The sequence below is a fragment of the Ictidomys tridecemlineatus genome, chromosome 6 (assembly GCF_052094955.1).
Source record: "Ictidomys tridecemlineatus isolate mIctTri1 chromosome 6, mIctTri1.hap1, whole genome shotgun sequence".
Classification (NCBI taxonomy): Eukaryota; Metazoa; Chordata; class Mammalia; order Rodentia; family Sciuridae; genus Ictidomys; species Ictidomys tridecemlineatus.
The window spans coordinates 60,685,517-60,713,255 of record NC_135482.1 but is presented as its reverse complement, the minus strand read 5'-3'; the positions used below and the strand labels follow the sequence as shown (position 1 = coordinate 60,713,255).

At 50.7% G+C, this 27,739-nt stretch overlaps 1 protein-coding gene across 9 annotated transcripts; it reads left to right on the top strand.

The window, feature by feature from the left end:
• The first annotated feature begins 39 nt into the window (after positions 1 to 39).
• On the top strand, positions 40 to 27,086 carry Pde1b (phosphodiesterase 1B). 9 transcript variants are annotated; one of them, XM_078053371.1, is made up of 16 exons: positions 40 to 211; positions 300 to 422; positions 16,889 to 17,002; positions 18,037 to 18,273; positions 18,473 to 18,539; positions 18,863 to 18,979; positions 21,066 to 21,206; positions 21,556 to 21,656; positions 21,738 to 21,863; positions 21,982 to 22,083; positions 23,153 to 23,273; positions 23,591 to 23,672; positions 24,040 to 24,148; positions 24,601 to 24,731; positions 25,162 to 25,280; positions 25,686 to 27,086. In XM_078053371.1, the coding sequence occupies exons 2-15, from the start codon at positions 313 to 315 to the stop codon at positions 25,263 to 25,265; spliced, it is 1,662 nt and encodes a 553-aa protein (XP_077909497.1). In that variant the 5' UTR covers positions 40 to 211; positions 300 to 312; the 3' UTR covers positions 25,266 to 25,280; positions 25,686 to 27,086. The 9 variants fall into 9 exon arrangements, with proteins under 9 accessions (XP_077909497.1, XP_005325145.1, XP_077909501.1 ...); XM_005325088.4 differs by having other exon boundaries at positions 41 to 211; positions 18,091 to 18,273; XM_078053375.1 differs by lacking the exon at positions 40 to 211 and having other exon boundaries at positions 367 to 433.
• The last annotated feature ends 653 nt before the right edge of the window (positions 27,087 to 27,739 follow it).

Sequence of the window (27,739 nt, the reverse complement as noted above, 5' to 3'; positions counted from 1 at the left end):
GGAGGAGAGAGGAGAGGAGGCGGCTCTGGCAGCGCGCGGCGGCGGCGGCGGCGGCGGCGGCGGCGGTAGCGGCAGCGGCGGCGCGGAGAGCTCGGACTGGGAGCCCAGAGCTCGGCAGGGCAGCGGGAGAGCAGCAGCCGCAGGAACTGCAGCTCTGCCAGCTCGGGCTGAGCCTAGAGACACCGGCCTGGCTGGACCACGCCAGCCGCAGGTGGGAAGGGCCTGGGGTAGGGAGCGAGGGTCTCTTGGCTAGGGGCTGAAGCTGAGCCGAGGTGCGATCTCCTCCCTCTGTTCTCTAGACAGTGGCTGAGCATGGAGCTGTCCCCCCGCAGCCCTCCAGAGATGCTGGAGTCGGATTGCCCGTCACCCCTGGAGCTGAAGTCAGCCCCCAGCAAGAAGATGTGGATTAAGCTTCGATCTCTGTGAGTCCCTGGTAGGGAAACAGGGGGGAAGGGGCCGTAGGAGCTTGGAGTGTGTGTGCAGGGGGGCGGGGAGGGGAACCTGGAGCCCGGCTGATAAATTCTCTTGGGCACACATATTGGCAGGTGCGAGGAAACACGGCCCTGACACGCGTGTCCAGGCCACATGTGCCAGGCATGTGCGGAGCAAGCCGGTTGGTTGGAGCAGGTTTGGGAGTTACAAAGCTAACGATATACCAGTGCCTGTGGACCCCCCGGGTGACACACGCAGCGCGAAGAGGCGGCACAGTATGTGCGGTGTGGCAGGGCTGCAGACGGGCAGCATTCAGGAGGTGCCAGGCTGACTCACACGTATCCATGTGCAGGGTTGTGCAGATGTGAGACACATCACATGCGTGTGCACAAGTGTCCGTGGGTCACAGAGCTGTGTTGTAGTGATTACACACAGCTGCAGATGTAGTGCATGGGGATACTTGTGCCAACCTGTGGGTCATATATAGGTTGGTTGGGATTGGTAGTTTCTGCCCTCTGCATCCCACAGGGAGTGGGGGTGAGGGTGCCCCATACTTAGGTAGCTCATTTTTCTTGGGGCCTGGAAACTCACTCTGCATATTAATGACCCACCTGGAATCTGGAGGAGGGGGTGGAGCCCCCACCTGGGAGCTGGAGGAGGGGGTGGCAGTGAAGAAAGGATGAGTGACAGGAGCCAGGTAATTGGCTTAATCAAAGCCTTTTTGTTTATATAGGATCTCCCGGGATCTCCAAGCACATTTTGGTATCATTTTTTATTGTTGCAGGATCAGGGCTTGTGGGGAAGAATAAATGGGGAAAGGAAGGACTCAGGTGTCCCACACACCAGTCTCAGGGAGGAAAGGAACTTTTCTTTTTGCTCCTCAGAGGAGGAGAGGATTGGGTCAGAGACAGGCCAGGCACCATATTTACTTCCCCGTCAGTTGCTATCGGGTAATAATCTCCGCAGTCTGTTGATTCTTAATCAGAGAACAAGGGAGGATGCCCCTTTCACTGAGATGACTCCCTACAGCCACCAGGAAAGAGGCTAGATAGGAGAGGATGGATACTTGGTGATTAAATAGTAAACATAACCTCTGAACCCCATTTTCCCCCAGTCACCTTAGTAGTGAACACTGAAGCTTTCTATTTCTGGGTTCTGATAAAGTGAGAAATGGAGGAAGGGGATGGATGGATGCTTATGGTTGTGTTCTTCAGATACTTCGCCTGTGGTGACAAGATGATGCTTTTATATTGGGCAGGTGGGTCTGATTTATACTCTCACTGCTTAGAGAGGCCTTAGGGAGAACTGAGGCACGGTGGGCAACAGAGCTTGGACTTCAAATGTGCTCCTCGGTCCCCCTCCTTTGCTGCCTCTGGCCAATGTAATTTGCTAGGCTCTATGAAGCGCAGCCTTGGAATGAGTTCTGGGATGAAGAAATGGAAAACTGGACTGCATTGATTTTTGTTGGGAGGAGCAGTAGGTGATTTTTGATAGAAAATGATGCTTTGCTAACGGTAAGGAAGCTGAAGAGAGGGGCAGGTAAGAAAGTATTTGAATGGCAAAGTGGGGGCCTTAGGGTCTATAAATGGGAGAACTCAGTTTCTCAGGATGACTTCCCCATGGCACAGGTGGTGGCTCACCATATATTCACCTTGCCTGCAGGTAGTGGGGCCCTGTAGAAGTGAGGGTTTTACCATCTTTCACACCTTTCTAACTAAAAGTCTTTCCTGAAAACAAATTGTTGTCTCTGCCTTGATTGTGAGAAATGCTCAATGATGACAGAAGAGGATCACAGAAGGCACTGAAACCTGCAGAGAGAGGAGAGTGGAGGCAGCTGACTCTCTAGAGTGTCCCAGCTGAGATGGCCTTACATGGTGGACAAGGATCGTTAACCTTAGTGATTAGATTATTCTGGTGTTCACTCACTTCAACGATCTGATCCTTAGTCTATCATGATGGCCTCCCCACAGCATAAATAGCTCATCCTATACGCACCTTGCCTCCATTCTAGCCAGCTACGTGTGCTAATTTAAAAGTACCATGTCCCCATGATTAATCAACAGGAGTAAATTCTCAGTCTCCTTTTCTCAAAGCAGAGAAGGATCTTTTTTTTTTAATATTTATTCTTAAGTTTTAGGTGGACACAGTATCTTTATTTTATATTTACATGGTGCTGAGGATCGAACCCAGTGCCTCCTGCATGCTAGGTTAGCACACTACCTCTGAGCCACAACCTCTGCCCAGAGAAGGTAGATTCCAAATTGATGGCTTTCTGTATCTGGCATTGTTTGAATATTGGGGAGGTTTTGAAAAATCAGATGAAAGGAAATAAAAGGATTTATGGATTTTGCTGGCTAGGAGAATTTCCCTAACTTTCTGGGTCAGGTGGTTCCTAAAGAGGTGAGAAAGGAGGAATACCCTTAAATGGAAATACAGTCCTCCCTCCCTCATGGGCTAGGGAGGAAAAGGTTGTGTAGTCTGGAAACAGGGAGTAGACATGATTATCTCAGGACTGGGTACTAAATGGAAACAAAGACAGATGGAATATCTAAATATCTATCTCTTTCTCTCTATATATGTCTTGATTCCCCTACTCAACACATCCTACCCCCCACTTTAATGTCTAATCTAGGATATCTAGATTCCTTTCAGAGGGACCATGTCTGGTGTTTCTGCCTCTGGTTAAAAAACCCCCTCTAATATAATTGTGGAGGAAAATTTCTTGTTGGGAAGAATATCCAGGAATTTTGTTTTCAATCCCAGGACCCTGTCAAGATATAAATTCAGAATATGGAGCATATGAGCTGGAAAAAGTCTCTAACTATGGGATTTTACCTCTGGCTAGCCGGAAATTTTTCCTAACTAAGCAGACTCATAAACTGAGGTATGAGAGAGGCTAGAGAGAAAGTCTGGAAATGATGTTTTGGGCAGGAGGATTTTCAGCATCTCTAACCCTAAGATGAAGGATTTGACTGGACTGTCCATTGGTCCTCAAGACCAGAGGGCTTTGGAGAGTGTGTTGGGAGAGATCAATAGAGGTAGAAGGAGTTTCTGTGTCTTTTGTGAATCAAGGAAAACTATAAGCAGAGACTGGTTTGCTGCCTCAGCTCATTTATTTATCTAACAACTATTTGGTACTCTCCTGTGGGCCAGGTGGTATGCTTGATGCTGGGTTACAGTGGTGGACAAATGGATATGGACCTTGTTCCCATGGAGCTTGGAATCTGGTTCAGCTCCATTCAGTGGTACGGAGAGTGAGGTAGGCACCCTCCTTTTGCTGTACCTACCCAAGAGGTAAAATTCTATCACTCTGGGTTTCTGCCTAATTTTTTCTTTTGGGGGGATTATATACACATAGGAAAGGCACAGATATGAGTTCCCTCTCCCAGGATACTACAAGAGTCACTCTCATCCGTCTGCTCCAGTTTCTATTGGATTTTTACATTTTACAGATAGAACGGCCTCCTTCCTGTGGGGCAGAATAGACATAATCCCTTTTTTTTTCTTCTCCCTGATTGATTCACACACAGATCTCTGAGGTCTAGGTTCAATGTCCTATGCTGTGGTTCAAGGTCATTACAGATGAGATTGGAGCAAGGACCCAGTTGGGGATTATTTTTGTTCGTCTTTTTTCATCAGAGTCTTCTCTGGTACCTTAAGCACGATAAGCACTCAATAAATAGTCTTAAAGTAATGAATGAACAAATGAATTAATGATTATACATCTATATGCCATGGAGCCCAGTTCTGCCTCTGATTCTGTGGTTTGTGTGTACCTCCATGTAGGAGGTAGGAAATAGAATGGAGGAAAGGGAGTTTCCTTTCTTTTTTCTTTCTTTCTTTCTTTTTTCTTCTTTTTTTTTTTTTTTTGGAGAAAGGGTGATGCTTAAAAGGTAGGGGGGTTTGGGAGGACACAGCCTGGAACTGAAGGAATTACAGATAGGATACAAAAGCTATGGTATTTGGACTGTGTGAATGATATATGTCAGGATGAATCTGTGAACGTCTGACATATATACGTAAGTGTTTGGGTAAAAGTTGATGTGCATGCTGGAATCAGGGCTCCATGATGACGTCTCTGTTTTTGGTTTCTAAACGGCATGTGGGATAGTAAATGGGTTTGGAAGGTATGTGCTTACCTGAGTATGTGAAATTGATTGCCCTAGGTATGAATGGGATGATTTATGTGAGTGTGTATATAGATAATGGGATAATATGTATGGGTGATCCTGTGTATGTATTTGTAATACACTCACCAAAAAAAAGACTTTTTTTTTTTTTTTTTTTACAATCCTAGGGTAATTCAGAGGGCAGAACAAGGATGCTGAGGGCCTGGACTTGGGGCTTCACTGATTTACCCTTCCTTTTGTATTCATTTTGTATATGCCCTGTGAAGTGGTCTTGTGTGGCTCTTACCAGTTTTGAAAATCATGCTGCTCTCCTTCATTCTCTGTATGTAACTGTGGCGCTACTGTGAAGATTGCAGGGTAAACTGTGTTTCCCTGGACCTCTGGCGAAAAGGGAGCATCATTTCTCTCCGGTCTCAGAGGGATGATTTTTTTGTGTGTGTGCATCCTTCCTGGATGAGTCCTACCTTCTTCACTTCCAGCCATGGCACAGGGAATCTCTTCTCCCTGGTTTTATCTCCCCCTCGCCCATCAGATGTTTCCTATCTTGATTCCCTCCATCTGCTTTATTTGAATGAGGATTGTGTGGCATCTCTGGAATAGTGGAGGGTGGAAAATTCCTGCAGTAAGGTGAAGGGGAGGTGCAGAGACAGGGTAAATCAAACTCAGACCAGAGGAAGAATTCCACACACCTCTGGTTGGAATAGGTGGGAATTAGGGAGGCAGGGTGGTGATAGGAGAAAGAGCAGTGAATACATTAGGATCCTGGAGTTTGAGTTCATATTCCCGCTCTGGTAATCACTAGCTGTGTGATCTTGAGGTCTCGGTTCTTCATCTGATATCATCCATACGAAAGTGACTTTTAAATGACAATGGCTTTCAGCATAGGAGAGCTTGTGAAGAGGCAGGGGGAATAGGAATGAATAGGTGACTACTGGCTGGGATAGGGGAGAAAGATAAAGACTCAAGAGGAAGGAATATGAATTATCTAAGAAGTTCAAGTTCCTGTGTTGGAGACATGATTTGGAAAACTTTTGTTGACAAATGCTTACCTGGAAGGGGTGAGGGCAGGTATATGAGCTTAGGAAATAGAAGGTTGGGTGGTAATGAAGGAGGACTATACCACAAAGGATGTGGGCCACTGAGATCCAAAGAAAAGAGAGTCATCTTATCCCGGTGGCCAAACTAGAAGTTGGTGGAGAAATTGCAGTTCTGAGACGTGGTGAGTGTGGGGGACCTTACATGGGTGGATTCTTCCTCAATAGCTTTCATCTTAAGTCCTAGGCCTGGGTTAATGCCTTCAAGTATGCTACATCCTATTTTAGAGAATCTTTAAGAGTTTTTTTAGAAATCAAATATCCCTCTGCTTGTCTAGGAGCCCCAGGAGGCAGGTTGGAAAAAGACAGAGAGGAGATTCCACCTCTGAGGTTGCATTTATCTCACTTTTGCCCAGAGGAGGGTGAAAAGGAGGTTGGGGATGCAGTGAGACTGAAGCCCAGGTGACTCTGTTGGAGAGGCCTGGACACTTTCAGATCCTTCTCTACCTGCTCTTGCCCAGGGCATTATTTTACTAAAACCCCTGAAATGAGTGGTTGTCTCTAGCTTTCCCTCTTTTATTTGGTTACTCCCCTGCCTCCCCACTGGCTTAGAGGAAAACAAAACCTGGAAAGAAGTCTTGCCTGTCTTTTGAACCCATAAAGGAATCATGGAGGATTTGTCTTCAACTCCTCTGCTCTCTCCTTTCTTCTTTGACTCTTTCCTGCATCCTCTCCTCTGTCCCTTCCCTCCTTTGCCCCATGTTTCTTTCCTAGGTTCCTTTGTTCTTTTCCTGTCTCCCTTCCTCTCCCTGTTCCTGTTCCCTTATATTTATCTTCTCACTCTTGCCTTCTCTCTGCCACTCCTCCCTATTTGGGCTAGGAACCAGAAAATCCCTGGGGCACCCTCCCCTCACCCAGATGTTAGGGGATGAGCTGGCTGCAGCACCCTTTGGAGCCTTCCTAGGAGTCCAGCCTCAACTTCTGTGTCTGCAGGCCTTTCTCCTGCCTTCTTAATGACCTCATCCTCCCAGCTCCTCGGGGAGGAAGCCAAGTAATTGCCTTTGAATCTCAAGGGGCTGATTTTCTCAGGTACGGAAGTTGAGTAGCTATTTTCCAACTCTCTTCAGGACAGCGGCAGAGAAAGAGGGCCAGAACCAGGGCAGCAGGTGAGGTAGAGGCGAGACAACTGGGAGACTGGAGTTTGTTAGATAATGAGATTGTCCCCTATGGGAGGAAGGCTAGATGGTCCAAGAGAACTGGGAGAGAATCCCAGGAAGGGACATAGATGGAAACTGCAAGGCAAAGGCTCCTGAGCAGGGAAAAGGGGAAAACCTTTTTATCTACTCAATGCAGGGCTGTTCCCAGGGTCAGTGCTCTTGCCCCTCTGCCCTCATCCCCCCGTGCTGCAGCTGCTCCTGTCCCCCCAGCTCCTGCTTCGTCTTGAGCTTATCCCTGTCTGAGAAGAAAATGTTGGGTTAAGATTTTATCTCAGCATCCCAGACCTGGCAGAGGTGTGTGTGTGTGGAGGGAGCTGTGTTGGGGTTTGGGGAGAGACAGGCTTGGTGGGGAAAAAGCCAGGGTGTATCCATGGAGAGACCTGGGGCTGGGGGCTGGGAGTTAGAAAGGGGGTGATTCAGGTTGTTGTTGGCTAGAGCCTGGCTCTTAGGTCGGTTGATTTCATAGTTGCAATGAGAAGTCGGATTTGCAAATAATGATAGTGGCACTGCAGTGGGATGACTGGGCTGCCAGCTGGTATTGGCACAGTTTAGGTTGGGAAGGGAGCTTGGCCTGCTGGGGCGGGGGTGCTTGGGGATTCTCTGGCAGCAGGACCTGGAGACCAGGGCAGTTTCTTCCTTCATTTCTCTTCCTTGGCTTCTTGCTCCCCTGTTTATCAGCTCTTGCATATCTAGCTTGGCACCTTCTCCCTAGTTCTCTCCTTCATGCTCACCTTGTTTGGAAACTTCCTGGGGCCTGGGCTGAATGAGCACACTTGCCAGCCCTGTTGCCAAGCTCTGGAAACCCTGACCATCTCTCTATAAGCAGGAGCTTTAGATATCCCAATGTGAAAGATAGAAGATAAAAGCCAGTCGCACTAGCCTTTGTCCTTCCCATTCTCTCCCCTTCTGCTCTTTGAAATTGCCAACAAAGTTAGCTGTTGTTTTGATTGCAGCAAAATAGATTGGAGATACACAGATATGCAGGAGAACTTCCTGAGAAATTCATGGAGGCCAGAATGTGACCTTTCTCTGACAAAGAAGAGAGACTCTCCTCCTTTAAAGCTATGATTTGGGAGAAGCAATGAGTTAGTCAGAAAAAACCTGGGAACCAAGGTCCAGGTTTCCTATGTCCCTAGTGTCTCCACTGCAGGCCTGAATTTTGAGAGTCCTAAAGGGTTACAGAGAAGGAAACGGATGCCAGAGATAGACGGAGGCTGTGCTGGGACCAGACTGAACTCCTGCTGGTGCACAATCTAGTGTCCCATCACACCTGCAGCCATCCCTTGCCAAGCTTCCAATTCTCTTTTCCTTCCCAGGCCACCTTCAGCATCTGTTAGGCTCCCTGGAAGCAGGGCATCTGCTGGAAACATCTGTTGGGATGTGGTTTGGAGGGCTGGTGGGGTGGTCCATGTGGAAGTGGTTAATGAGAATTAAATAGCATAGGGAGGGAGAGAGGTGGACAAGTGAGCCAGGGGAAGATTCTTCCGGACTGCCTCCTGGGAGCTCCTCTCCCATCTGCCTTCCTCTGACATTCTTGCCCACTCCTCCCAACGACGCTGCCTTCTCTCAAGGGCTGAAGCCGGAGGGAGAGGTGACTCCTTTGTGCACTGGGCTGGGAGCTAGGACACCTGGGTTATTATTAGTCCTGGCTAAGGCTCCAACTGTTTAGATTATTCCCTTCCTCATGTGATCAGAGCTGTGCTGGCTGTTGCTAGGAACACCTGTTAGAAACAGCTTCTGGGTAGAAGGCAGAGGGGGAGCTGCCTTCAGACACCGAGGGTGGAGCAGACTTCCCCCTCTTACCTCCCGTACTCTCTCCTGAAGCACCTTCCAGATCTTTCCTTCCCTCCCTGCTTTCTTAGTACCTCCTGCCCCTCCATCTCACCTCTCTCCACTGCCTGGCTTCTGTGCTTTCCCAACTTATCTTCCAGTCTTTCCCCAGCCCTGCCCCATCCCTTCCCGGTCCCCTCCCCCTCCCATGCCTAGAGATCTCTCACCACTGCTGCCATGTCAACCTGAGGCCTGCTGCCTCCCAGGATGGCACCCCAGCTCTGCCACCAGGGGGGCTATTTTTATCTCTGGAGCCACCCCCGCCACTCTGCCCAGCCAGCTGCCAGAATTGGGGCTGCTCCTATAGCAATGGGAAGCCAGGGGAGGGATGGGAATGCTTGAGCGACTAGAGGGCTGGTTGCTCTTAGCTCTGGAGCTCGATGCTCAGTGAAATCCCTGGCTTCTGCTTCCACGGCTTCCCTGGCTTCTATGGAACACGAAGCTAGAGAGAAGCCCCGGATGTCTAGAGTGCCCGTGGCAAGGTGACTAGAACTTTTCCACCAGTAACCCAGCTACCACTTGGGGCCCAGATGGAAAGTTGGGTCCTAGGTACAAGGGTGGACACATGGAACTTTGTTTATGGAGGATTCTTGATAAATATTTGCTGGACTAAATAAAGGATTATATTAAATAATAATCATTTGCATTCATGTATCACTTTATAGTTCCCCAAGTGTTCTCATACAATATCTCATAGGGTCTTTGTGAGAATTCTGTGAAGTACATTTTATTTACCTGTTATAGGCAAGAAAGTTAGAGCTCAGAGTGACTTGCCCAGGTCACATATAGTGAGAAAGTCTACGCAAATTCTCCTGACTTTAACTCATGTCCTCTTCTTATTGAATTTAGATGATTTCTTTCAATTTCTGAGATTCTAGACCCTTGAGATGAGCAAGTTAGTCCCTTCACCAGAACACCCCAGGCCCTGACCCACGCCCTTCTGTGATGGGAGACAGTTTCCCATCCTTTGTTCCCTCTCCCAATTCCTGTTCCTCAGCATGGGTAGGGAAGCTGGGTGTGGGCAGGGGAGAGAGGCATTATGGTTGGGCCCCCTTTTTTTTTTAATGTATTTTTCTTTTAGTTGTAGATGGACACAATATCTTTATTTTTACTTATTTATTTTTATGTGGTGCTGAGGATCAAACCCAGGGTCTCACGTGTGTGAGGCAAGTGCTCTACCACCGAGCTACAACCCCAGCCCCTCCTTTTCATTTTTAAATTTATGGACTAAAGGAAAAATGGATACTAGACCCTTTGCTGGCATCCTCACATCTTTGTACTTCCTCCCAGCTGAGTGACAGTCTCCTTAGCTCGGATTGAGGTAGAGTGTGGGCATGTGGAATTATTTTCTCAAGGAAGAGGTAGTGGTTGACCAATACTCCTTCTTATTAGGAGCAATAAATAATTATAGGCTAGAATGAGTGACATAGCATGTGCAGTGTGTATGTGTGTGTGTGTGTGTGTGTGTGTGAGAGAGAGAGAGAGAGAGAGAGAGAGAGAGAGAGAGAGAGAGAGATGGTGAGCAGTCATTTGTCCAACCAACTTAGGTATTATTGAGCAAGAGAGCAGAAGAATGGGCAGGATATTCTTGCCAGAGCCTTTTTTTTTTTTTTCTTTTTGGTACTAGGGATTGAAGCCAGAGGGACTTAACTAACCACTGAGCCACATCCCCAGCCCTTTTGTTTTTTTAAAAAAAAATTATTTATTTATTTATTTATTTTAGTTTTTGGTGGACACAATGTCTTTATTTTATTTTCATTTGGTGCTGAGGATCCAACCCAGTGCACCGTGCATGTCAGGCAAGCGCACTACCGCTTGAACCACATCCCCAGTGCCCCCAGCCCTTTAAAAAATATTTTATTTAGAAACAGTGTCTTGGTAAGTTGCTGCCTAGTCTAAGAAATTCCACCTTTCAAAAGGAGGATTGAAGTTAGTATATAGCAGGCCCTGGAGTGAGGCCACCTGGGAGAGAGAGGAGCTGGCTTGACTTGGAGGTGGCTGGTGTTTCAGGCTGAGTGTAACTGGCTCCCACCTGCCCCAATCCCCATGGCCATCTCTCCAAGCAAGCATGTCCAGGGAATAGGCCAAATAACTTGTCCCTCATAACCTGAGTGACAGTTCTGTGTCTCTGACACTGAGTCCAGTCCTTTTTCTCTGGAAACCCATCAGCTTGTGGTGGGTGTGGGGAGGGTGGAGGTGATGGGGCCCAGAGAGAACAAGATGGACAGAGTAGGTTTCCTTTCTTCCACAATCTGTAGAAGCCCTCTTCACATGGCCATCAGGAGTTCATTAAGAAAACCACAAGGGGCTGGGGATGTGGCTCAAGCGGTAGCGCGCTCGCCTGGCATGCGTGCGGCCCAGGTTCAGGTTCGATCCTCAGCACTTTGTACAAAACAAAGATGTTGTGTCTGCAGATAACTAATAAATAAATAAATAAATAAGAAATAAATATTAAAATTCTCTCTCTCTCCCCCTCACTCTCTCTTAAAAAAAAAAAAGAAACCACAGGAGGTCTTTGACCTCCATGGCTCTTGTTGCTGTTGAAGTCCACTTCCACTCCAAACTTCATGTATTTATAATCCTTCAAGACTTTGGCATAGTGACAAGTTATTTTAATTTCTTTCTGCTTTTGCTAGGGACGAGGGAGAAGACTTCCTGTCATAAAATCCAAGCTCTTGGCTTGTTCCTTCCCTTTTCCCTTTCTCCCGCCATGCTCATCTGCAAGAGCCCGCTTGCTCGTTTCCACACCACTCCCAGCCTTAGACCCCAGATTAAGGACACTGTAGTGCCAGGAACTCTTCACTGCAAGCCTTCCTCTTCACCCACGCCCTCTCCTTCTTAGCCCCGCCCAACCCCTCAGCTGACCAATCGCGGCTCCAGTGTTCTTGTATTGGTGATGTCATCTCACAGCCAATCGGGAGGCGGCTGGGGCTGTGTGCGCACGTCCACTCCGCGCTGCAGAGGCCGGTTCTTTCCTTCTCTGCCCGAGTGAGAGCGAAACGTAGAGGTGGAAGGAGAGGGTTTTGGTCTCCAGGCTTCTTCTGGATGACTCTTTTGGTCCCTCCTGGGCCCTCTCATTACTTCTCTACCTTTGCGCTGGGTTGATGTCTCTCAGTTAAAATTCACCACTTTCCCATTATCTCCATTTTACAGATGAGAAAATTGGGGCTGGGAGTGTTTATTTGCCCAGTCTCTTGGTTTTTATGAACAGGACCTCCTGACATTCATTCACTTCATTCCTTCCCTCCCTATGAAACCTTGTCTCAGGATCACCTGGCTCCAAGTTTCAGCAAGCCTCACCCCTAGAGTTTCTAATTCTCTCTGGGAAGTTCATTCTCCTGTCTTGCTTCTCTTCTTTCAGGTGGGTTAGAACTCATTTTGTAGAATGGTCCCAGAAAAAGACCCTGAGAGGGAGCTGAATCTGCTTAGCCCCTCTAGGGGGCTTTTTCAGGGCTCCTTCCCCTTCCACTCCAGACTTCTTTGTGACAGATTCAGGGTAGTTCCTTGTCCCTGTATCCTAAAGCCTCTTGCTAACCCCTTCTTCCCAAACAGGAGCCCCACCTCCTCAGAACAAGGGGCTGGACTATGCTATTTCTGTCCTTTCTGGGATTCTTCTGACAACAGATTCTTGTTTTCCGTCTGATTCAGATGTGAAACTTTTCCCGCGGCCTCTCACCCAGTTCCTGTAAAGCTGAGTCTCTGCTTCTTCACTCAGTTCTATCTCTAGTTGGGCCCCCTCTACTCCCATCTCCTAAAGTGCTTTCTGGTCAGTCGTTGAGTTCTGTTCCACCTGAAGGAGGAACTTGGAGGCTCAAGAGGGAGTTGTACCCTCGTGGGGGCCCTGGGTCCCAGGGGTCAGCATTTTGATACACTAAAGTAGGAAATTTCGATTCCATGGCAAACCCTGTACCTGTTCAGAGGAGCCATCTCCAGGGTCCCATCCTCAGGTAGGTACTGGGGATGAGAGGGGAGGGGATGGGAGGAGGAAAGAACAAGCTGTTTGTAGGTCCACCAGTTATAGTTTGGTGGAGGGGAGGGACCAAGACCTGAGAGTCCCCGTATGAGTTGTGTGTCTGTGTGCACCAACTTCTCCACCTTTTACTCCATTTACCTGCCTTCCCCTTAGTCTCCTCCCATTTCCATCTCTTTCCTTTTTTATCACTGCCTCCTGGCTATGGCAGGTGACTTAGCAGGGTTTCCTCCTCTTTCTCTCTTTCCTGATCCTCAGCGGCCTGGGGACCTCACATCCCCTTGAAGTTTCTTCCTTTTGTCTTAAGAACCCAAACTGGAAACAGAATTCTTCCTCTGACTCCCAATCCTTTGGCTGGAGGCTGACTTGTCCTAAGCTCCCTACTCACAGTGGGTGATCTTTTCAGAATGGTGGGTGCTGAAAGTAGTGGCAGAGGGCGTTGGAAATCCCCAGAACATCAGCCTTGTGGTGATCCAAAGAAATGAGCTGGTGGGGGCTGGGGAAGCTGGGCTTTTCTGAGGTGTTGGGGTTTTTACTGCCAGGAGTCTTCTCTTCCAGCTGGCTGCCTAGAGCTGGGAGAGGCTGGGCTTCCAGGGGTGAGGATCTGAGGCTTTTTGCATCATGCAGGGACTGAAGGTAAAGGAAAAAAAAAAAAAAAATGGTGGTTGGGAATCAGGGGTAGGGATGGAGGTGGGAAGCTTTCTGTTTTCCTTGTGGCCGAATGAGAACTGGACAGTGCTGAGTATCTTGTTCTACAGGGAAGGGGACCAGTCCCTGCCAGATTCTCTGAGGCCTGAACCAGAGGGTTGAATTAAAACTGATGTGGGTGGGAAGAAGGACTTCCTGCAGGATAGTGAGGTGAGGACTTTGGGTAGGTTTAGGAAGATCCTAACTCTGAAGGATTTTGGTTAAGTCAAGCCCTGCTGACTGGAACGCTTATGTGTGTGTGTGTGTGTATGTGTATGTGTGAGACTTCAGGAGGGTGCAGTCAACACCTGGATCTTTTCAGCTGCCTGAGTGCAGATCTCTTCTTGGACTCCTCCCTTGTCAAATTTATTCTTTAATTTTCCTTCCCTCCCTACCTCCTTCCTTCTGGTGTCTGGATCGTGTTTGATTCAGATTTCAACAGAAGCTGTACGTGAGCTCCTGAATGGGATCTAGAGGCAAGGGAAGGAGGAACTTGGGGAGCAGTGTGTTAAAGTCAACCTGCAGTTTCATTCTTCTCGCCAGGCTTCCCATTAGAGTTTCAGAAACTGTGGCTCAGGGATTTCCATGGTGAGCTCTGGGAGATGGCCTCACATCTGATTAATCTGTCCCCTTCCCCTGATATTTATTTGTTGAGCTGTCACTAAACACATATTATATGCTTTGAGTATGGCAACCAAGAGAAATCAGTCACTGTCAGTGTCATCCAGAGACTCACCTCCCATTGTCCCACCTACAAGAACACTTAAGGTCAACTGGCTGAGGCTGGAGAAGTTGTGGTGAAATGCTCTCCACATCTGTCCAAGCTAAGTACATAATTGACTTGCTTTGCCCTTCATTGTGTGGGGACAGAGGCAGGTCTTTAAGTGTGAGTTGGAGGCCTTGCCAACCTGAGATTGATTAATTGTGTGGCCTTCATAAGGTGCTTGAGAGAAACAAATGAGTCTTTTAATCATAAAGGAGAGATCATAGTCATTATCATCATCTGTGTCTTCTGTTAGGGGGCTTCCTAATTATCTACCTCCATCCAAACTCAACTCTCTCTTCTCTACTGGACTTGGGGGAGAGCAGGCAAGTTCTTTGTGGGTTTGAAGGGAGTGGGAGGGGAGCCTCACAGGGTCAGTATGATACTGGTCACTTAATTTCTATTCAAATCAGATTTATGGAGACCTTTTGCATGTGCCAGGTCTTTAACATATATTATTTTGTTTAATCCTCTTAATAGCCTTATGAGGCTGCTTCATTATCATTTTTACCATTTTACAGATGAGGAAATTGATGCCCTAAAGAAAGTTCTTGAACTCTAGAGTATATTGGAATCATCTGGAGTATTAGTTAGAAATGCATATCCCTGGATGATCCCCTCACATCCTGGTTCAGCAGGTGCACAGTGAGGTCTAGAATCTAAGTTTTAACATGTCCCCAAGGTGATTCCACGGGGAGTCTCTAGGCCACATTTTAATAAATACTGATTAAGAGTTAGAGACTTGCCCAAGGGCTCACAGCAGGAAGTGACAGCTTTGAACCTGGGGTTCCAGCCTCCAGCTTGCTGCTTGGCTGCCCTGGGCCAAAGCAGCCTCCTGAGCCCAAGGTTTTGCATTATAAACAGGGCTAGCAATTCCTTCCCTCCTCCTTCGCTCATAGGCCCATTGTGAGGATAAAATGAGATAATGTAGGAGAAAGCTCTTTTTAAAATGTAGAGCTGGCAGCATTGTTAGTGATTATGCAAATACACGCAAATGAACACCCGTGGGCGTGGCTGTTCACTTGAGAGCCTGTGCTGGGAGGTGTGTTTCCAGAGGTGGATTGAGAAAGAAACCAGGAAAACTTTGGTGGTGGGCCTTGACCCCTGGGGACAGAGTTTTTGATTGTTGAAAGCTGAGGGACCTACAAGATTAAGGTAGAGGGAATCTGGGGGATAGATGGAACCATAGCCCAGAGAAGAGGGCTTTCTTTCATTCTGGAGAGTATGACCCCAGATTCCAGGGTCCCTGGCCACTGGGACTGACGAGGACAGGGAAGCCCTGGATTATGCCTGGGTCCTCAGGGTACCTCTTTGTTCTGTGATCCCTGGTGTGTTTTGAAGATACAAGGCCTTGTGGCTCCTTTCTGGCTCATTTGCCTGGGAAAGCTGGGGTGAGGTCTATCTAGCCTCTCTATCCATTCCTCCTGATGAAGCTGAGCTGGGGCTGAGCCCTGCTAAAGCCGCCCTCCCTCTTGTTAGATACCCGCTGTCCCCACATGGAAACATCCGCAGGCCGGCCGCCACAGCAGCACCCTCCGGCTCCTTCACCCTCCCCATTTGCTGCCTTTCCTTCTGTCCCCTTTGCTCTTACGCCGGCCAGGATGGCCAGGACTGCCAGGCCCTGAGGTGAGAGCTGGCCTGTAATACTTGCTGGTGCCGGCTATTTTGGGCACCCCTATTCCAGAGCTGCGGAGACCCCAGGATTCTAGAGCTGCTTCTGTTCAGGAATGCCATTGTTCAGCCCTCCCGCGGCATCCCTGGGAACTGATGCTAATTTCAGCCTCTGGTCCCTGACTCATTCTCTTTCCCTGACTCATGGGTGACCTTGGGTTTCTGAAGCCCCCTCTCAGTGGGGAATTGTAAGGGCTGTGATCTTACCCTGGTGTGGGCTTTTGGTGGGGCAGGGCGGGTTTTGGAGAAGAGGGAGGAAAGAGTGTTTAGTCACTTTTTAAAAATCACCATCTAGAATCAGAGAGCTTCATTTGCTTTGTGACAGCCTGGGCTGGACTTGCCAGACTTCTAAGAAGCCCCTCAGTTAATCACTGACCCTCAGAACTCCTAAGTGCAAAATGTGATTGTCCCTTTAGGGAAAGCATCCAGGATGTGAGATCCCTGGCCTCAACTCACCACTTTTGCCCTGGATGAGGCTTAGACTGGTCACAGGCAGGGAGTGGATGGGGACAGTAACTGCCAGAGCTGATGCACGACCGGGGAGGCAGGGGTTAACCCAGCCTTGTCCTGGTTGATGGATTCTGGAATCATAATCCATTAGCTCTGCCTGCGTGGAGTGAGGCCAGGCGAAAGCATTCAGATTGGTCTTTGTTCTGTGCCTTTGCGGTCCCTGCCAGGGACAGAGGGGCTGTGGACATGTTCCCCCCCTTCCTGCCTTGACCAAGAGACAATGAAAGAATTCTGGGGGCTGTTTTGGTTGCTGTGGATCCTCAGATCTTTCTCCTGGGTGACATAGCTCTAGGTTATTCAAATGATGACACAAATCATCCCCAAAACATCACCCCAGAGGCTTGTTCCTGGCTAATTCTGTGGGACCCCGGCAGTTTAAAGAAGAGTTTGCAGGAAACAGAGATCAGATGGTGGATGGGAATAGTAGAGTCAAGAGAGCCTGGCATGAAACTTTTGGAATAAACCTACTTCAGGCAGTAGCCATAGCCCCAGAAGAAAAAATTAGCTGCTGTTATCATTGATGATAGAGTTATAAACAACTTGTAGAAGACTGAAGCTCTTTCAATAAAAGCTGTCCTATTAAAGAGTTTCATGACAAGGTAGCAATGCCTGAGCAGGATAATTGTCCCTATACCCTCTTGCAGGTTACGCTACATGGTGAAGCAGTTGGAGAACGGGGAGGTAAACATCGAGGAGCTGAAGAAGAACCTGGAGTACACAGCTTCTCTGCTGGAGGCCGTCTATATTGATGAGACTCGGTGAGCGAGACCTGCGCTAGCAGCTAGGCACACGTGTTTCAGAGACAGGGAGTAACAAAGTAGGAAAAAGGCCAGGCGGTGGCGCACACCTGAAATCCCAGCGGTTGGGGAGGCTGAAGCAGGAGGACTGAGAGTTCAAAGCCAGCTTCACAAACTTAGTGAGACCCTAAGAAACCCAGCGAGACCCTGTCTCTAAATAAAATATAAAAAAAGGGCTGAGGATGTGGCTCAGTGGTTAAGTGCCCCTGGGTTCAATCCCTGGTACCAAAAAAAAAAAAAATGCAGAGCAAAGACAGAGTCCAAGAAGGGGAGGCAAATAGAAAGAACTCTTGAGAGAGATGAAGAGCCAGAGGAAGAGATGGATGCAGAGATAGAGGCAAAGATAACCAAGAGGGGGCTCAGGGTGTAACTCAGTAGTAGAGCACTTGCCTGGCATTTATGGGGCAGAGAGAGAAAGAGGAGAGTTCATCCAACCTTAAACTTCCCAGTGCGGAGTACTTCTCTAGACCTATGCTGCCCGCATAGGAGCCGCTGATTCTTTGTGGCTCTTGAGCTCTTGAAATGCTGCAGGGATGATTGAGATCTACATGTAAGTTACATGCTGGTTTTCAGAGTCTTGGAAGAAAGCTTGTAAAACACATCCTTCATACATTTCCTATGGATTCACATTGAAGTGATATTATTTTAAAGGTATTAGCTCAAATCCAATTTTTCGTTAAAACAAATTTCACCGTTTTCTTTTTACCCTGTTAATGCAGCTACTAGAAAATTAAAAACTTCATCTACGCAGCCTACAGTTTGTTTCTTTGGGCTGTGCTGCTCTGTCTGTGGCATCCCTTGGCAGATGGCATTCCACGGCCTGCTTGGATACTCCCGTGGTCGGGACGCTTACTACCTCACATAGTGAGCCGTTTCCCTGCTGGGGATGCCAGACAGCGAGACCGAAATAAAAAGATGTAGCAAAAGAAAGGAACGGGTGGGCAGAGACGGAGTGAGCTGGCATGTTACTAAGCGTGGCGTGTGGCTGGGTGCAGGGTCTGTAGCTGTGGCAGCACCTGCTGTCTCTCCTCTGTGACTCTGGGCTGCAGGCAAATCTTGGACACAGAAGATGAGCTGCAGGAGCTGCGGTCCGATGCTGTGCCTTCGGAGGTGCGGGACTGGCTGGCTTCCACTTTCACCCAGCAGACCCGAGCCAAAGGTCGCCGAGCAGAGGAGAAGCCCAAGTTCCGGAGCATCGTGCATGCTGTGCAGGCCGGGATCTTCGTGGAGCGGTGAGGTTTGCCCACACCCAGCCTCCCTTTGCCTCTAGCTCTGCCCCTCTTTCCCCACTGTCCTGGTCTTTTATGAGCCCACCAGCCCTGAGACCCCACATGCTCGTGGCTCGTCCCCAGGGCTCCACCTGGCCAGGTCCCTACTGCCTGGACTTATAGCAGTTTCTCCCTGTTCTGTCTTTTCACTGTTCTCTCTTAGGATGTTCCGGAGAACATACACCTCCGTGGGTCCCACCTACTCCACTGCAGTCCACAACTGTCTCAAGGTGAGAGAGAAGGTTAGGGGTTGGAATAGCCATGGGACTTCCAGACTCTCTTTATGATGTGATTTTTACCTCCCCTTTTATGTTTCCATAGTCCTCAAGACAACTTTTGCCTACCCCAGAGGCAAATGCTTGCCTTTTCCCCCTCTTCCATACTGAGAGATATAAGGGAAGAAAGAGGTCCCTTTTACCACCTCTTTGTTTTCCTGCTTCCCAGTTCTTTGTAATCTTGGTGAAGTCCTCCTTGAAGTCTAACTTCAAGTGTTGTTGCTGCAAGGAAACTCCCCAAAGGGAGCTTGTCTGCCTAGTTCATTGTTTCTCCACAGAACCTGGACCTCTGGTGCTTTGATGTCTTTTCCTTGAACCGGGCAGCAGATGACCATGCCCTGAGGACCATTGTGTTTGAGTTGCTGACTCGACATAACCTCATCAGTCGCTTCAAGGTTGGCCAGCATTCTGCCTCAGTCTCCAGGCAGAAGTCTCCACTCCTCTCATTCCTGTTCTGAAAGAGTCTCAGGAGTAGATTCCACAGGCTCCCTCATTCAGTCTCAGTGCCAGGGCAGCCTCCCTTGCTGGCCTTGGCTGTAGTCCCAGCCTCTGACCTTCCTGATTGCTTCCCTAGGGGGATTTCAGGTCTGTACCTGTCTGGCCTGGGATTTTGCTCCCCTCTCCGCAAATCTGGGCGGTGCTCACCTCCCTTTCAGCTCCTGTCTGTGACTCTGGGGGCCTAGAGTGCAGATGCTATCAGCCGGTGTCCTTTGGGACTAGAGTCTTCTTTTTTTCCTGGGCAGGGAGAGGGACACATTTGGTTACCCCTTCCTTCCCTTGCCCCCCAGCTCCGGCCTCTGCAGCGAGGGCTTTTGTGGAGGGGACCAGCTCTTGACAGGGCTGGCGGGGTGTGTGGGCAGGAGGGGTCTCCAGGTCCTGCACTGGGGAGGAGCAAAGACCAGGAGGCAGCACTTCCACATCGAAAAACCACATTAGAAGTGGGGGTGAGGGTTGAAGAGTTGCTGTGGGGGTTCCTGGCAGCTTCTGGGTACACAGTGGAGATTAGAGGCAGAGGGGAGGCCAGTGTTCCCAGACAGCATCATAGAGAGGCGCAGTCCAGGGAGTCCAGGCGGAGGGTCCCCTCCTAGCTGGGCTCTGGAAGGCCCCTGTGGCCATCCTCGCCCCGCTCACTGTAACAGACCACAGTCCTCGCGTCCCTGTGAGCCTCTTCTTGACTCTCCCGTCCTCTCCTCCCAACAATTCCCAAGACAGTTTCCAAACTTTCCCGTGGTGGTGCTCAGCTGAGATGGTGCTTCAGCACTTTCCTGCCGCCTGTCCTGTGGCTTCATGATCTTCCCTCCAGTCCTGCTGTCCCTGTCCCTGTGACAGAGAACAGCAGGGTCCTTTTCCCAGCTCTGCACTGGTCACAGACATACGTCAGCCACCAGCTTCCCCCAACTCCGCCTCTCTACCTGGAAGGGACATCAGGCTGGGTTTGGCCCACCTCATCTGCGAGGCAGTCAGTGTGTGTGAGTGTGTGTGTGTGTGAGTGTGAGTGTGTGGGGTGTGGCACACACAGGCTTTTTGTTTGCTGGGCACAGCCTCTGTCTTGAGCTCCGCATTCTCTTCCTGGGCACCCAGCCCCTCCTTGCTCCTCTCTTTCCCTTCCCTTCCCTCCAGGGATGTCATGGCAACGCAAAAGCAAGGGCAGTTGTCATGGCAACAGTCCTTTAAAATTCCCTGAATTTGGGGCACAGCCCTCCAGGGGTAGGGGAGGGGGATGCGGGGTCTGACTAGTGGCATGTCTTCTGTCTCTGCACTTTAGAGCTCATCTCTATAGAAGCTTCCCAAAGTGCAGAACCTTGGTCCCTTCCCAGCCTAGGACAGGTGAAGACATCAGCTCCGCCCTCTGGGAGCCTTGAGCCTTTTGAAGGAGGCAGAGACACCCAGGGCATATATAGAGACAGGGCTAGACATGTGGATGTGTGTTCGGTGGGACTGTTGGGTGGATGGCAGTGAGTGTACTAGGGAGGGGTCAGGAAAGGTTTCTCTGAGCAGAGGGTGACCCACATCTGCCGGATGGGTGGGTCCTCTCTCTGTCATCTTCTTTCCCCTGCTTCTGAGCCTTTTCCTGTGGTCCTGGGTTTGGGGATGGGGCTGTATGGTTGGAAGATAGGAGGGAAGCTTTCTTTCTTTTTCTTACAAATCTCCAGGGAAATAACAATAATTATAGCTACTCTTTAGAGAGCACGTTCTAAGTGCCTTGTATTTATCTCATTAAATTCCAGGTAGGTGGTATTATCTTCGTTCTGCAGTTAAGTATCCAAGGCACAGGGAGGCACAGTGACTTGCCCAAGGTCGTGACTTGCCCAAGGTCACACAGCCAGCAGGTGATAGAGCTAGGATGTGAGCCCAGGTTCAGCTGGCTGTCGCCCCTGTTCTCTCCCTAGGTCACACTGTCTTCTAAAGGACAGTGGACTTGCTCGTTGCTGCCATTCCTGCAGATCCGGATATTTCTCCATGTTCTCCCTCCTACCATAGATCCCCACTGTGTTTTTGATGAGTTTCCTGGAGGCCTTGGAGACAGGTTATGGGAAATACAAGAACCCTTACCACAACCAGATCCATGCGGCCGACGTCACCCAGACGGTGCATTGCTTCCTGCTCCGCACTGGGATGGTGGTAGGTGCCCAGAGAGCGCTTTCCTGTGGCTCAGGGTCACCGTGTCAGCGTTGGGAGTCTAGGTCATCCTCCAGCTCCATTTCCCCCTTTCTGCTTCTTTCCTCTTTGGCATCCCAAAGCCTTTACAGAGTCAAATTGGATGAGCTCACTCTAGGGAATTCCCAGGGATACCAGAATTTCACAGGCAGTGCTGGGGACAGTGCCTTAGGACTGTCGCAGGCTGGGGTGGAGGAGGGTCTTTGGCCATGCCGGGAGCTAAGATACCTGGATGCATTCGCCTAAGAGCTGGCCATGAAGACTGGAAGACAACCTAGTGGGGAGCGTCCCTCATGCTGTCTCTTTCCCCCAGCACTGCCTGTCGGAGATCGAGGTCTTGGCCATCGTCTTCGCCGCAGCCATTCACGACTATGAGCACACAGGCACCACCAACAGTTTCCACATCCAGACCAAGTGAGGGGCCGGGTGGGGGAGGGGAGGCTGCCAGGGCCCCCCTCAGCGAGGACCTGACAGGACGACCCTGGCTCTTTGCAGGTCGGAATGCGCCATCCTGTACAATGACCGCTCTGTGCTGGAGAATCACCACATCAGCTCTGTCTTCCGCCTGATGCAGGACGATGAGATGAACATTTTCATCAACCTCACCAAGGATGAGTTTGTGTGAGCAGAAGCCAGCCCTAGGCCTCCTCAGAGACCCCTCAGCCCAGACGTCTTCTCCCAGACTTCCTGAGTGGCAGGACTGGGAGGGCCTATCACCTGTCTTTTTCTCTCCATGCAGAGAGCTGCGGGCCCTGGTCATTGAGATGGTGTTGGCCACAGACATGTCCTGCCATTTCCAGCAAGTGAAGACCATGAAGACAGCCTTGCAGCAGCTGGAGAGGTGGCATGGGCTGGGGAGCGGCTGGTGCCAGGCCAGAGGGAGGGGCGTGTGAATGGGGTGTGTGCCGGGAAGTTGGTGTGCTGGGTCTTTAGCTGGGTGTGGAGACTCTGCGGGCTCCAGCCTTCTTCCTGAGTGTATCCCTGTGTGAGAGTGCGTGTGGCATGTCTGACCGTGGCCCTGGGTTTGCGGGCAGCTGGTCACCTGACCTGCTGGAGGGCACTTGGCCTGGAGTCCAAGTAGCCCGAGGATGGGCTTCCTCCACAGTGTTGGGAAACTCGCTCAACTCTTACGGATCCAGCGTCCTCACCGTTGAAATGGCAAAAATGATACACTTCTCACCACATCTGCTTGCCACTAGCTCCTGCTCTAATAGGGCCACTGGGAGAGTCGTGTGAGGTTAAGAAAAAAACCAAAAAAACCCCAAACAGGACAAACCAAATGCTAAAATTACATCTAGTGCTGCTTAGAAGTGGGGCGTATCTAAATGTAAAAGAGAACAGAATATGTTTGTGTGTTCCCTGAACGTGTGTGCCTATCTCTGTGTACGCTCTGTGTGGGAGAGTGTACAGTGTCACGGCGGGTCATTGTTGGGGGTACTATAATAATAATGATTATCACTATAAATAACATCAACTGAGCATTTATTATGTGCCAGACACTCTTCTCCCTACTTATTTGTTGTATGTCATTTAATTCTTAGAACAACTCAACATGTGGTAGAGTTATTTTCATTTTAGAATGGAAGAAAATGAAATACGGAAATTTTAAGTAACTGGCTCCGTGGCACACAGCTAGTGTGCTGTGGGTTTGGGGGATTCAAACCCAGGCCCTTAGATTCTAGGAGCCTGGCTTCCCACTCCCAGCCTGTGCTACTACCTGTACGCATATAGGTGTGTGTGTGTGTGTGTGTGTGTGTGTGTGTGTGTGTGTGTGCAGCTCAGAAGGTGTTTGGAGTTATGTGAAATGATGTGTTTGAATGGGTCCGGGAGAGGGCATAGGATTGGCAATGGCCCAGGTTTCCTTTCCCTAAAAGATCAGTTTCCCTTTCCTTGACACCTGCCCCACCCAGGATCGACAAGTCCAAGGCTCTGTCTCTTCTGCTCCATGCTGCTGACATCAGCCATCCTACCAAGCAGTGGTCAGTCCACAGCCGCTGGACCAAAGCCCTCATGGAAGAATTCTTCCGCCAGGTAGAATGGCATCTTTGGCCACCCTCTGCCCATGGGGGCTTTCTTGTGGCTTTCACTCTGCAAGTTCCCTACTCCTGCTCCAGATGGTTCAGCCACCTTCTGCTGCTGACCTCATCCTGAACCTGGGGTATAAACTCCTCCATCCTCACAGCTTCACGGTGGTTGCCGTAGTTCCGTTCCCTTGCACATCAGTCACTCCCAGGTCCCAGGCACAGAAACTCCCTGCTCTCCCAAAGCCCCTACCGTCCCAGCTACACACCACTCTGGTAGGGCTGAGGCGCTCTCTCCAAGCTTCCCCATCTGTCCTGTCCCCGCAGGGAGACAAGGAGGCAGAGCTGGGCCTGCCCTTTTCACCACTCTGCGATCGCACGTCCACTCTGGTGGCGCAGTCTCAGATTGGTGAGTGCCTTGCTGCAGGAAGTGGGTGCATCAGCAAGGGTCAAGGGTGCTGCGTGGGCCTGGGCCAAGATTTCTTCAAGTCCCTAAATACCCCTGAACCACTCCTCCTGCAGAGGCAGGGCTGCTTCTGCGCTCCAGCATGGGGCTCCGCCATGGGAGGCCGGGCGGGGGTGGGGGGGCAATGGCAGGAGTAGTTCTCTGGGCTCACATAGACATCATCCCAAAGTCTGTCCACCCTGGGAATGTTCCAGCCCCTCCCCCCCTTACCTTCCCACTTTGTTCCACCTACAGCTGGGGGTCATGGCCGTGTCAGCTGTGTCCTCTGCCCCACCCTCCAGGTAGGACACCTCTGTTGTCCTGCCTGCAGGTTTCATTGATTTCATTGTGGAGCCCACGTTCTCTGTGCTGACCGATGTGGCAGAGAAGAGTGTCCAGCCCCTGGTGGATGATGACTCCAAGTCTAAAAACCAGCCCAGGTGAGGGGGGCTGGAGTAAGCGGGTCTCCTGGTTCTGGGGGAGGATGTGTGGAGGACTAATTCCTGAGGATGAGGTCCAGCCGTGGCAGGGCCAAGGGGAGGAGCCTACTCCAAGCTTGGAGCCCGTCTGCCTCTTGTCATGCCACGGGGTGGACGATGGGACTAGGGCCTGGGACCGTACCCTGCACCTCGCCACATTTTTGTTTCTTCCTTTTTGGTCTTTACTGCTTTCCCAGTAGTCTTTGTTTCCAAAGAGAAGGCGTGGAGAGGGAGGGGTGACACTGGGGGGTGAGGGACAGGGACTTGCAGCGGGCCTAGTAGAGGGAAAGAGGACCTGGATCCTAGGCCTCCTCTGGGCCATTGGTCTCCTCCGTTCCGCTCTGAGGGCCGTGAAGGTGCCACTGGAGTGGCTTGTTCTAACTTCCGGATCTGGGGTGGGGTCCTGTTCCCAGCTTCCAGTGGCGCCAGCCTTCTCTGGACGTGGAGGTGGGAGACCCCAACCCTGACGTGGTCAGCTTCCGTGCCACCTGGACCAAGTACATTCAGGAGAACAAACAGAAGTGGAAGGAACGGGCAGCGAGTGGTGGGTGGCCTTGCATGTGGGGGGTGAGCCTGTCTGGTGGCGGAGGGAGCAACAGCAGGCCTAGGCTTTCGTAAGCCCTGGGGCAACTCTCACCCCCTGGAGTTGGGAAAGGAGCCAATTAGACTAAAGTTAGGTCACAGGAAAGGTTGACTAGCTGAGTGGTCTGGGTTGTTCTAGAATGGATGTGTGCCTCTGTAGATCTGGGTGACTGGGTGGCTCTGGCTCTTCCTTGCGGGGTGGGAGTTGTGGGTTTTGGCAAGGCTAGAGAGGATCTTCCAAGGATGATGGGTAGAGGGGAGCTCAGCTGGGAGGCAGAGCAGTGGGTGAGAATTCCCTATTTTTTTTAAAAAAATTTTCTCCTTCATACTTTTTTTCTTGGGGAAAAAATACTTCTTGGTCTAAACTTGGCTTCCTTTGCACCCCTCTGCAGGCATCACCAACCAGATGTCCATTGATGAGCTGTCCCCCTGTGAAGAAGAGACCCCGTCCTCCCCTGCAGAAGACGAACACAACCAGAATGGGAATCTGGACTAGCCCCGGCTGGCCCAGGTGAGCCGGTGGTGGAGGCCTCTTGGTTCTCCTGTCCTCATTTCCGGCAATAAAATGGAGGAGGTGAAGGCACAGGGCAAAGGGGTAGGAGATGGGAAATACTTCCACCCTCTTTGGTCCCACAGTCTCTGCAGGAAGGAGGGGCAGAACTGTGCAGGGTGGCACCCGCACCAGGCTTTGAGAGGGTTAGGGACAGCGCACCCACTGAGGTACAGGCTTGGTGAGGTCAGGTAAACCCCACTTCCATCTCAGCCCAGCTCATACCCTCGGCCGGCTCGCTTCTGAAGGGCATTTTTGTACAACTGTACTTGGGACCAGTGGGGATCTGGCAGGACCTGGAGGAGCAGGTTGGGCTGGAGATGAAGGCAAAGACCAGAGCACTGAAGCTTCTCCCTCTTTCCCCAGGTCCTCACCGAGTCTGAAGTGTTTGATGTCATTAGCACCATCCATCGGGACTGGCTCCCCCATCTGCTCCCAGGGAGCATGGAGGTCATGGAAGAGACAACCCACCAGAAGGCCAAATGCCAGAGATTGTGGGGTTGGGGGAAGGGCCCCTCCCCATCTGACACCCTCTGGGGCGCACTTTAATTTCCCAGCAGCAAAACTGGGGAACTTCAGGCTCCCAGTGGTCACTGTGCCCATCCCCCTGCCTCTGGGCTCCCCTCGTGGCCGGATGGCTACCTGGAAGGGGGGAGCTTCCTGGAGGCTTCCCAGGGCCTAAAGGGGAGGGTCAGAGATGCCAGCCCCCTGGGCCCTCCCCTATCCTTTTTGCCTCCAAGTTTCTAAGCAATACATTTTGGGGGTTCCCTCAGTCCCCCACCCCAGATCTTAGCTGGCAGGTCTGGGTTCCCCTTCTCCTCCCTTGGGAAGGGCTGGAATAGGATAAAAAGCTGGGGGTTTTCAAAGCCCTATGTGCAGGAAGGGGAGGGGGTTCCTTCAGGGCATGGTCCCTTTTTTGGACAGGGGTGGGGTGGGATCCTTTTGACCCACACTTGCACTGCTTTGGCCCCATCTCTTGCCTGACTCCCTGTGATCCTCTCTCTCTCTCTCATGCCCAGATGGTAACTGGGGGAAGAGAGGAACCATGGGGGCCAAGGTCTGAGGGGAGGCCTGTCCTGAGGGCCTCGAGAGCTGGGGGCTTGTCTAGGCCCTGCCCTGGCCAAGTCTTGAGCCCTTTGCCTCCTTCCTGTCCCCAGGGCTAGGAGGCTCCCATCCGACCAATGTCTGTAAAGTGCTTTGAGGTCTCCACAGCAAAGCACCTTCAGGGTGTATTTTTGAGCACAGGCAGGAGAGACCAGCTGGGTTGGGGTTCAGGGCATGTGGGGAGGGTGAGCTGTAATCCAAGAATCCTGTATTACTAACAGAGAGGGTCCCTCCCCTCCCTCCATCTCCCAGAACTGGCTCAGCCGCAGGCACCAGAAGACCCCTTCCCTGGGACCTTGGTGGGTAGAAGGCAGACAGTGGGAGTGGGGGTGGGGTCAGGGCCACTGCTGTCATAACCTCTGGGGAGAGCCCAGCCAGGCCCGGTGCCCCTTCCTCTCCTCAGGCTCCTCTCCCCCCCCACCTGGCCCCAGGAAAGGCCAAAGTCCAGGTGACTGGCTCCTCCTTTCTTGTAGATACCACTCATGCATTTGTACAGTGGACCCTGTTCTTGTGAAGTCCATATTCATGGTCTCTCAGACCTGCCACCCTGAAACTTGCCCTTCCCACCCCACCCTGAGTGGGGAGAGACGCATGTGACTCACCCCTGCCCTGGTCTCCCTGGCCCCTGCTATAGCCAGAGATCAATAAAGAAGGGAGACTGGGCCTGGCTGTGTTTGTGTTCACTGGGTGGAAGTTGGTGGAGCTTCATCATGTGCTGGATGGGATGCTGGTGAGCTGAGGGACACCCAGAGCTGAGGTCTCATCAGAGGCACAGGAGGGGCCTTCAGGGTTCAGCTTATACCTCCCAAACTGTGCCCTTTTTCCCTCTCCACAACACTGCTGCTTCAGCAAGGAGAGCAAAAGAATGATCATCTCCTCTCTTTCTTTCTCTTTCTCTTCTCTACTACCCCGGAAAATCAAAGTCAGTGGCAGGAGAGGTCTGTCTGTGGGATCAGAGGACATTTCTTCACTTATGCTTGGTCTTTGTTTAACTCTGGCCCCTCAGTCCCTAGAACAAGGGAGAGATGACTCTTTACTTCCCCTCCAGGGTCTCTTTATCCATCTTTTGTTAATAGATTGGAATAAGGGCTGGTGGTCTGTCTCACTGTCCCGAGGAGGGACTCATCAATAAATGCCTCTTTTTTCCATGAGCTAAGAGCCAGAGTGCACTTCCCACTCAGTCCAGCAGATGGCGCCTGCAACCCAGTCACTGCTGGACAAGGGCACAGGCTTTAGGCTCCATGCTTTTCAGCAGCAGGGCACCCCTGCCAGGTGGCGTGATCTTTCCTCAGTGAAAAAAAAGAACCAGGGGCTGT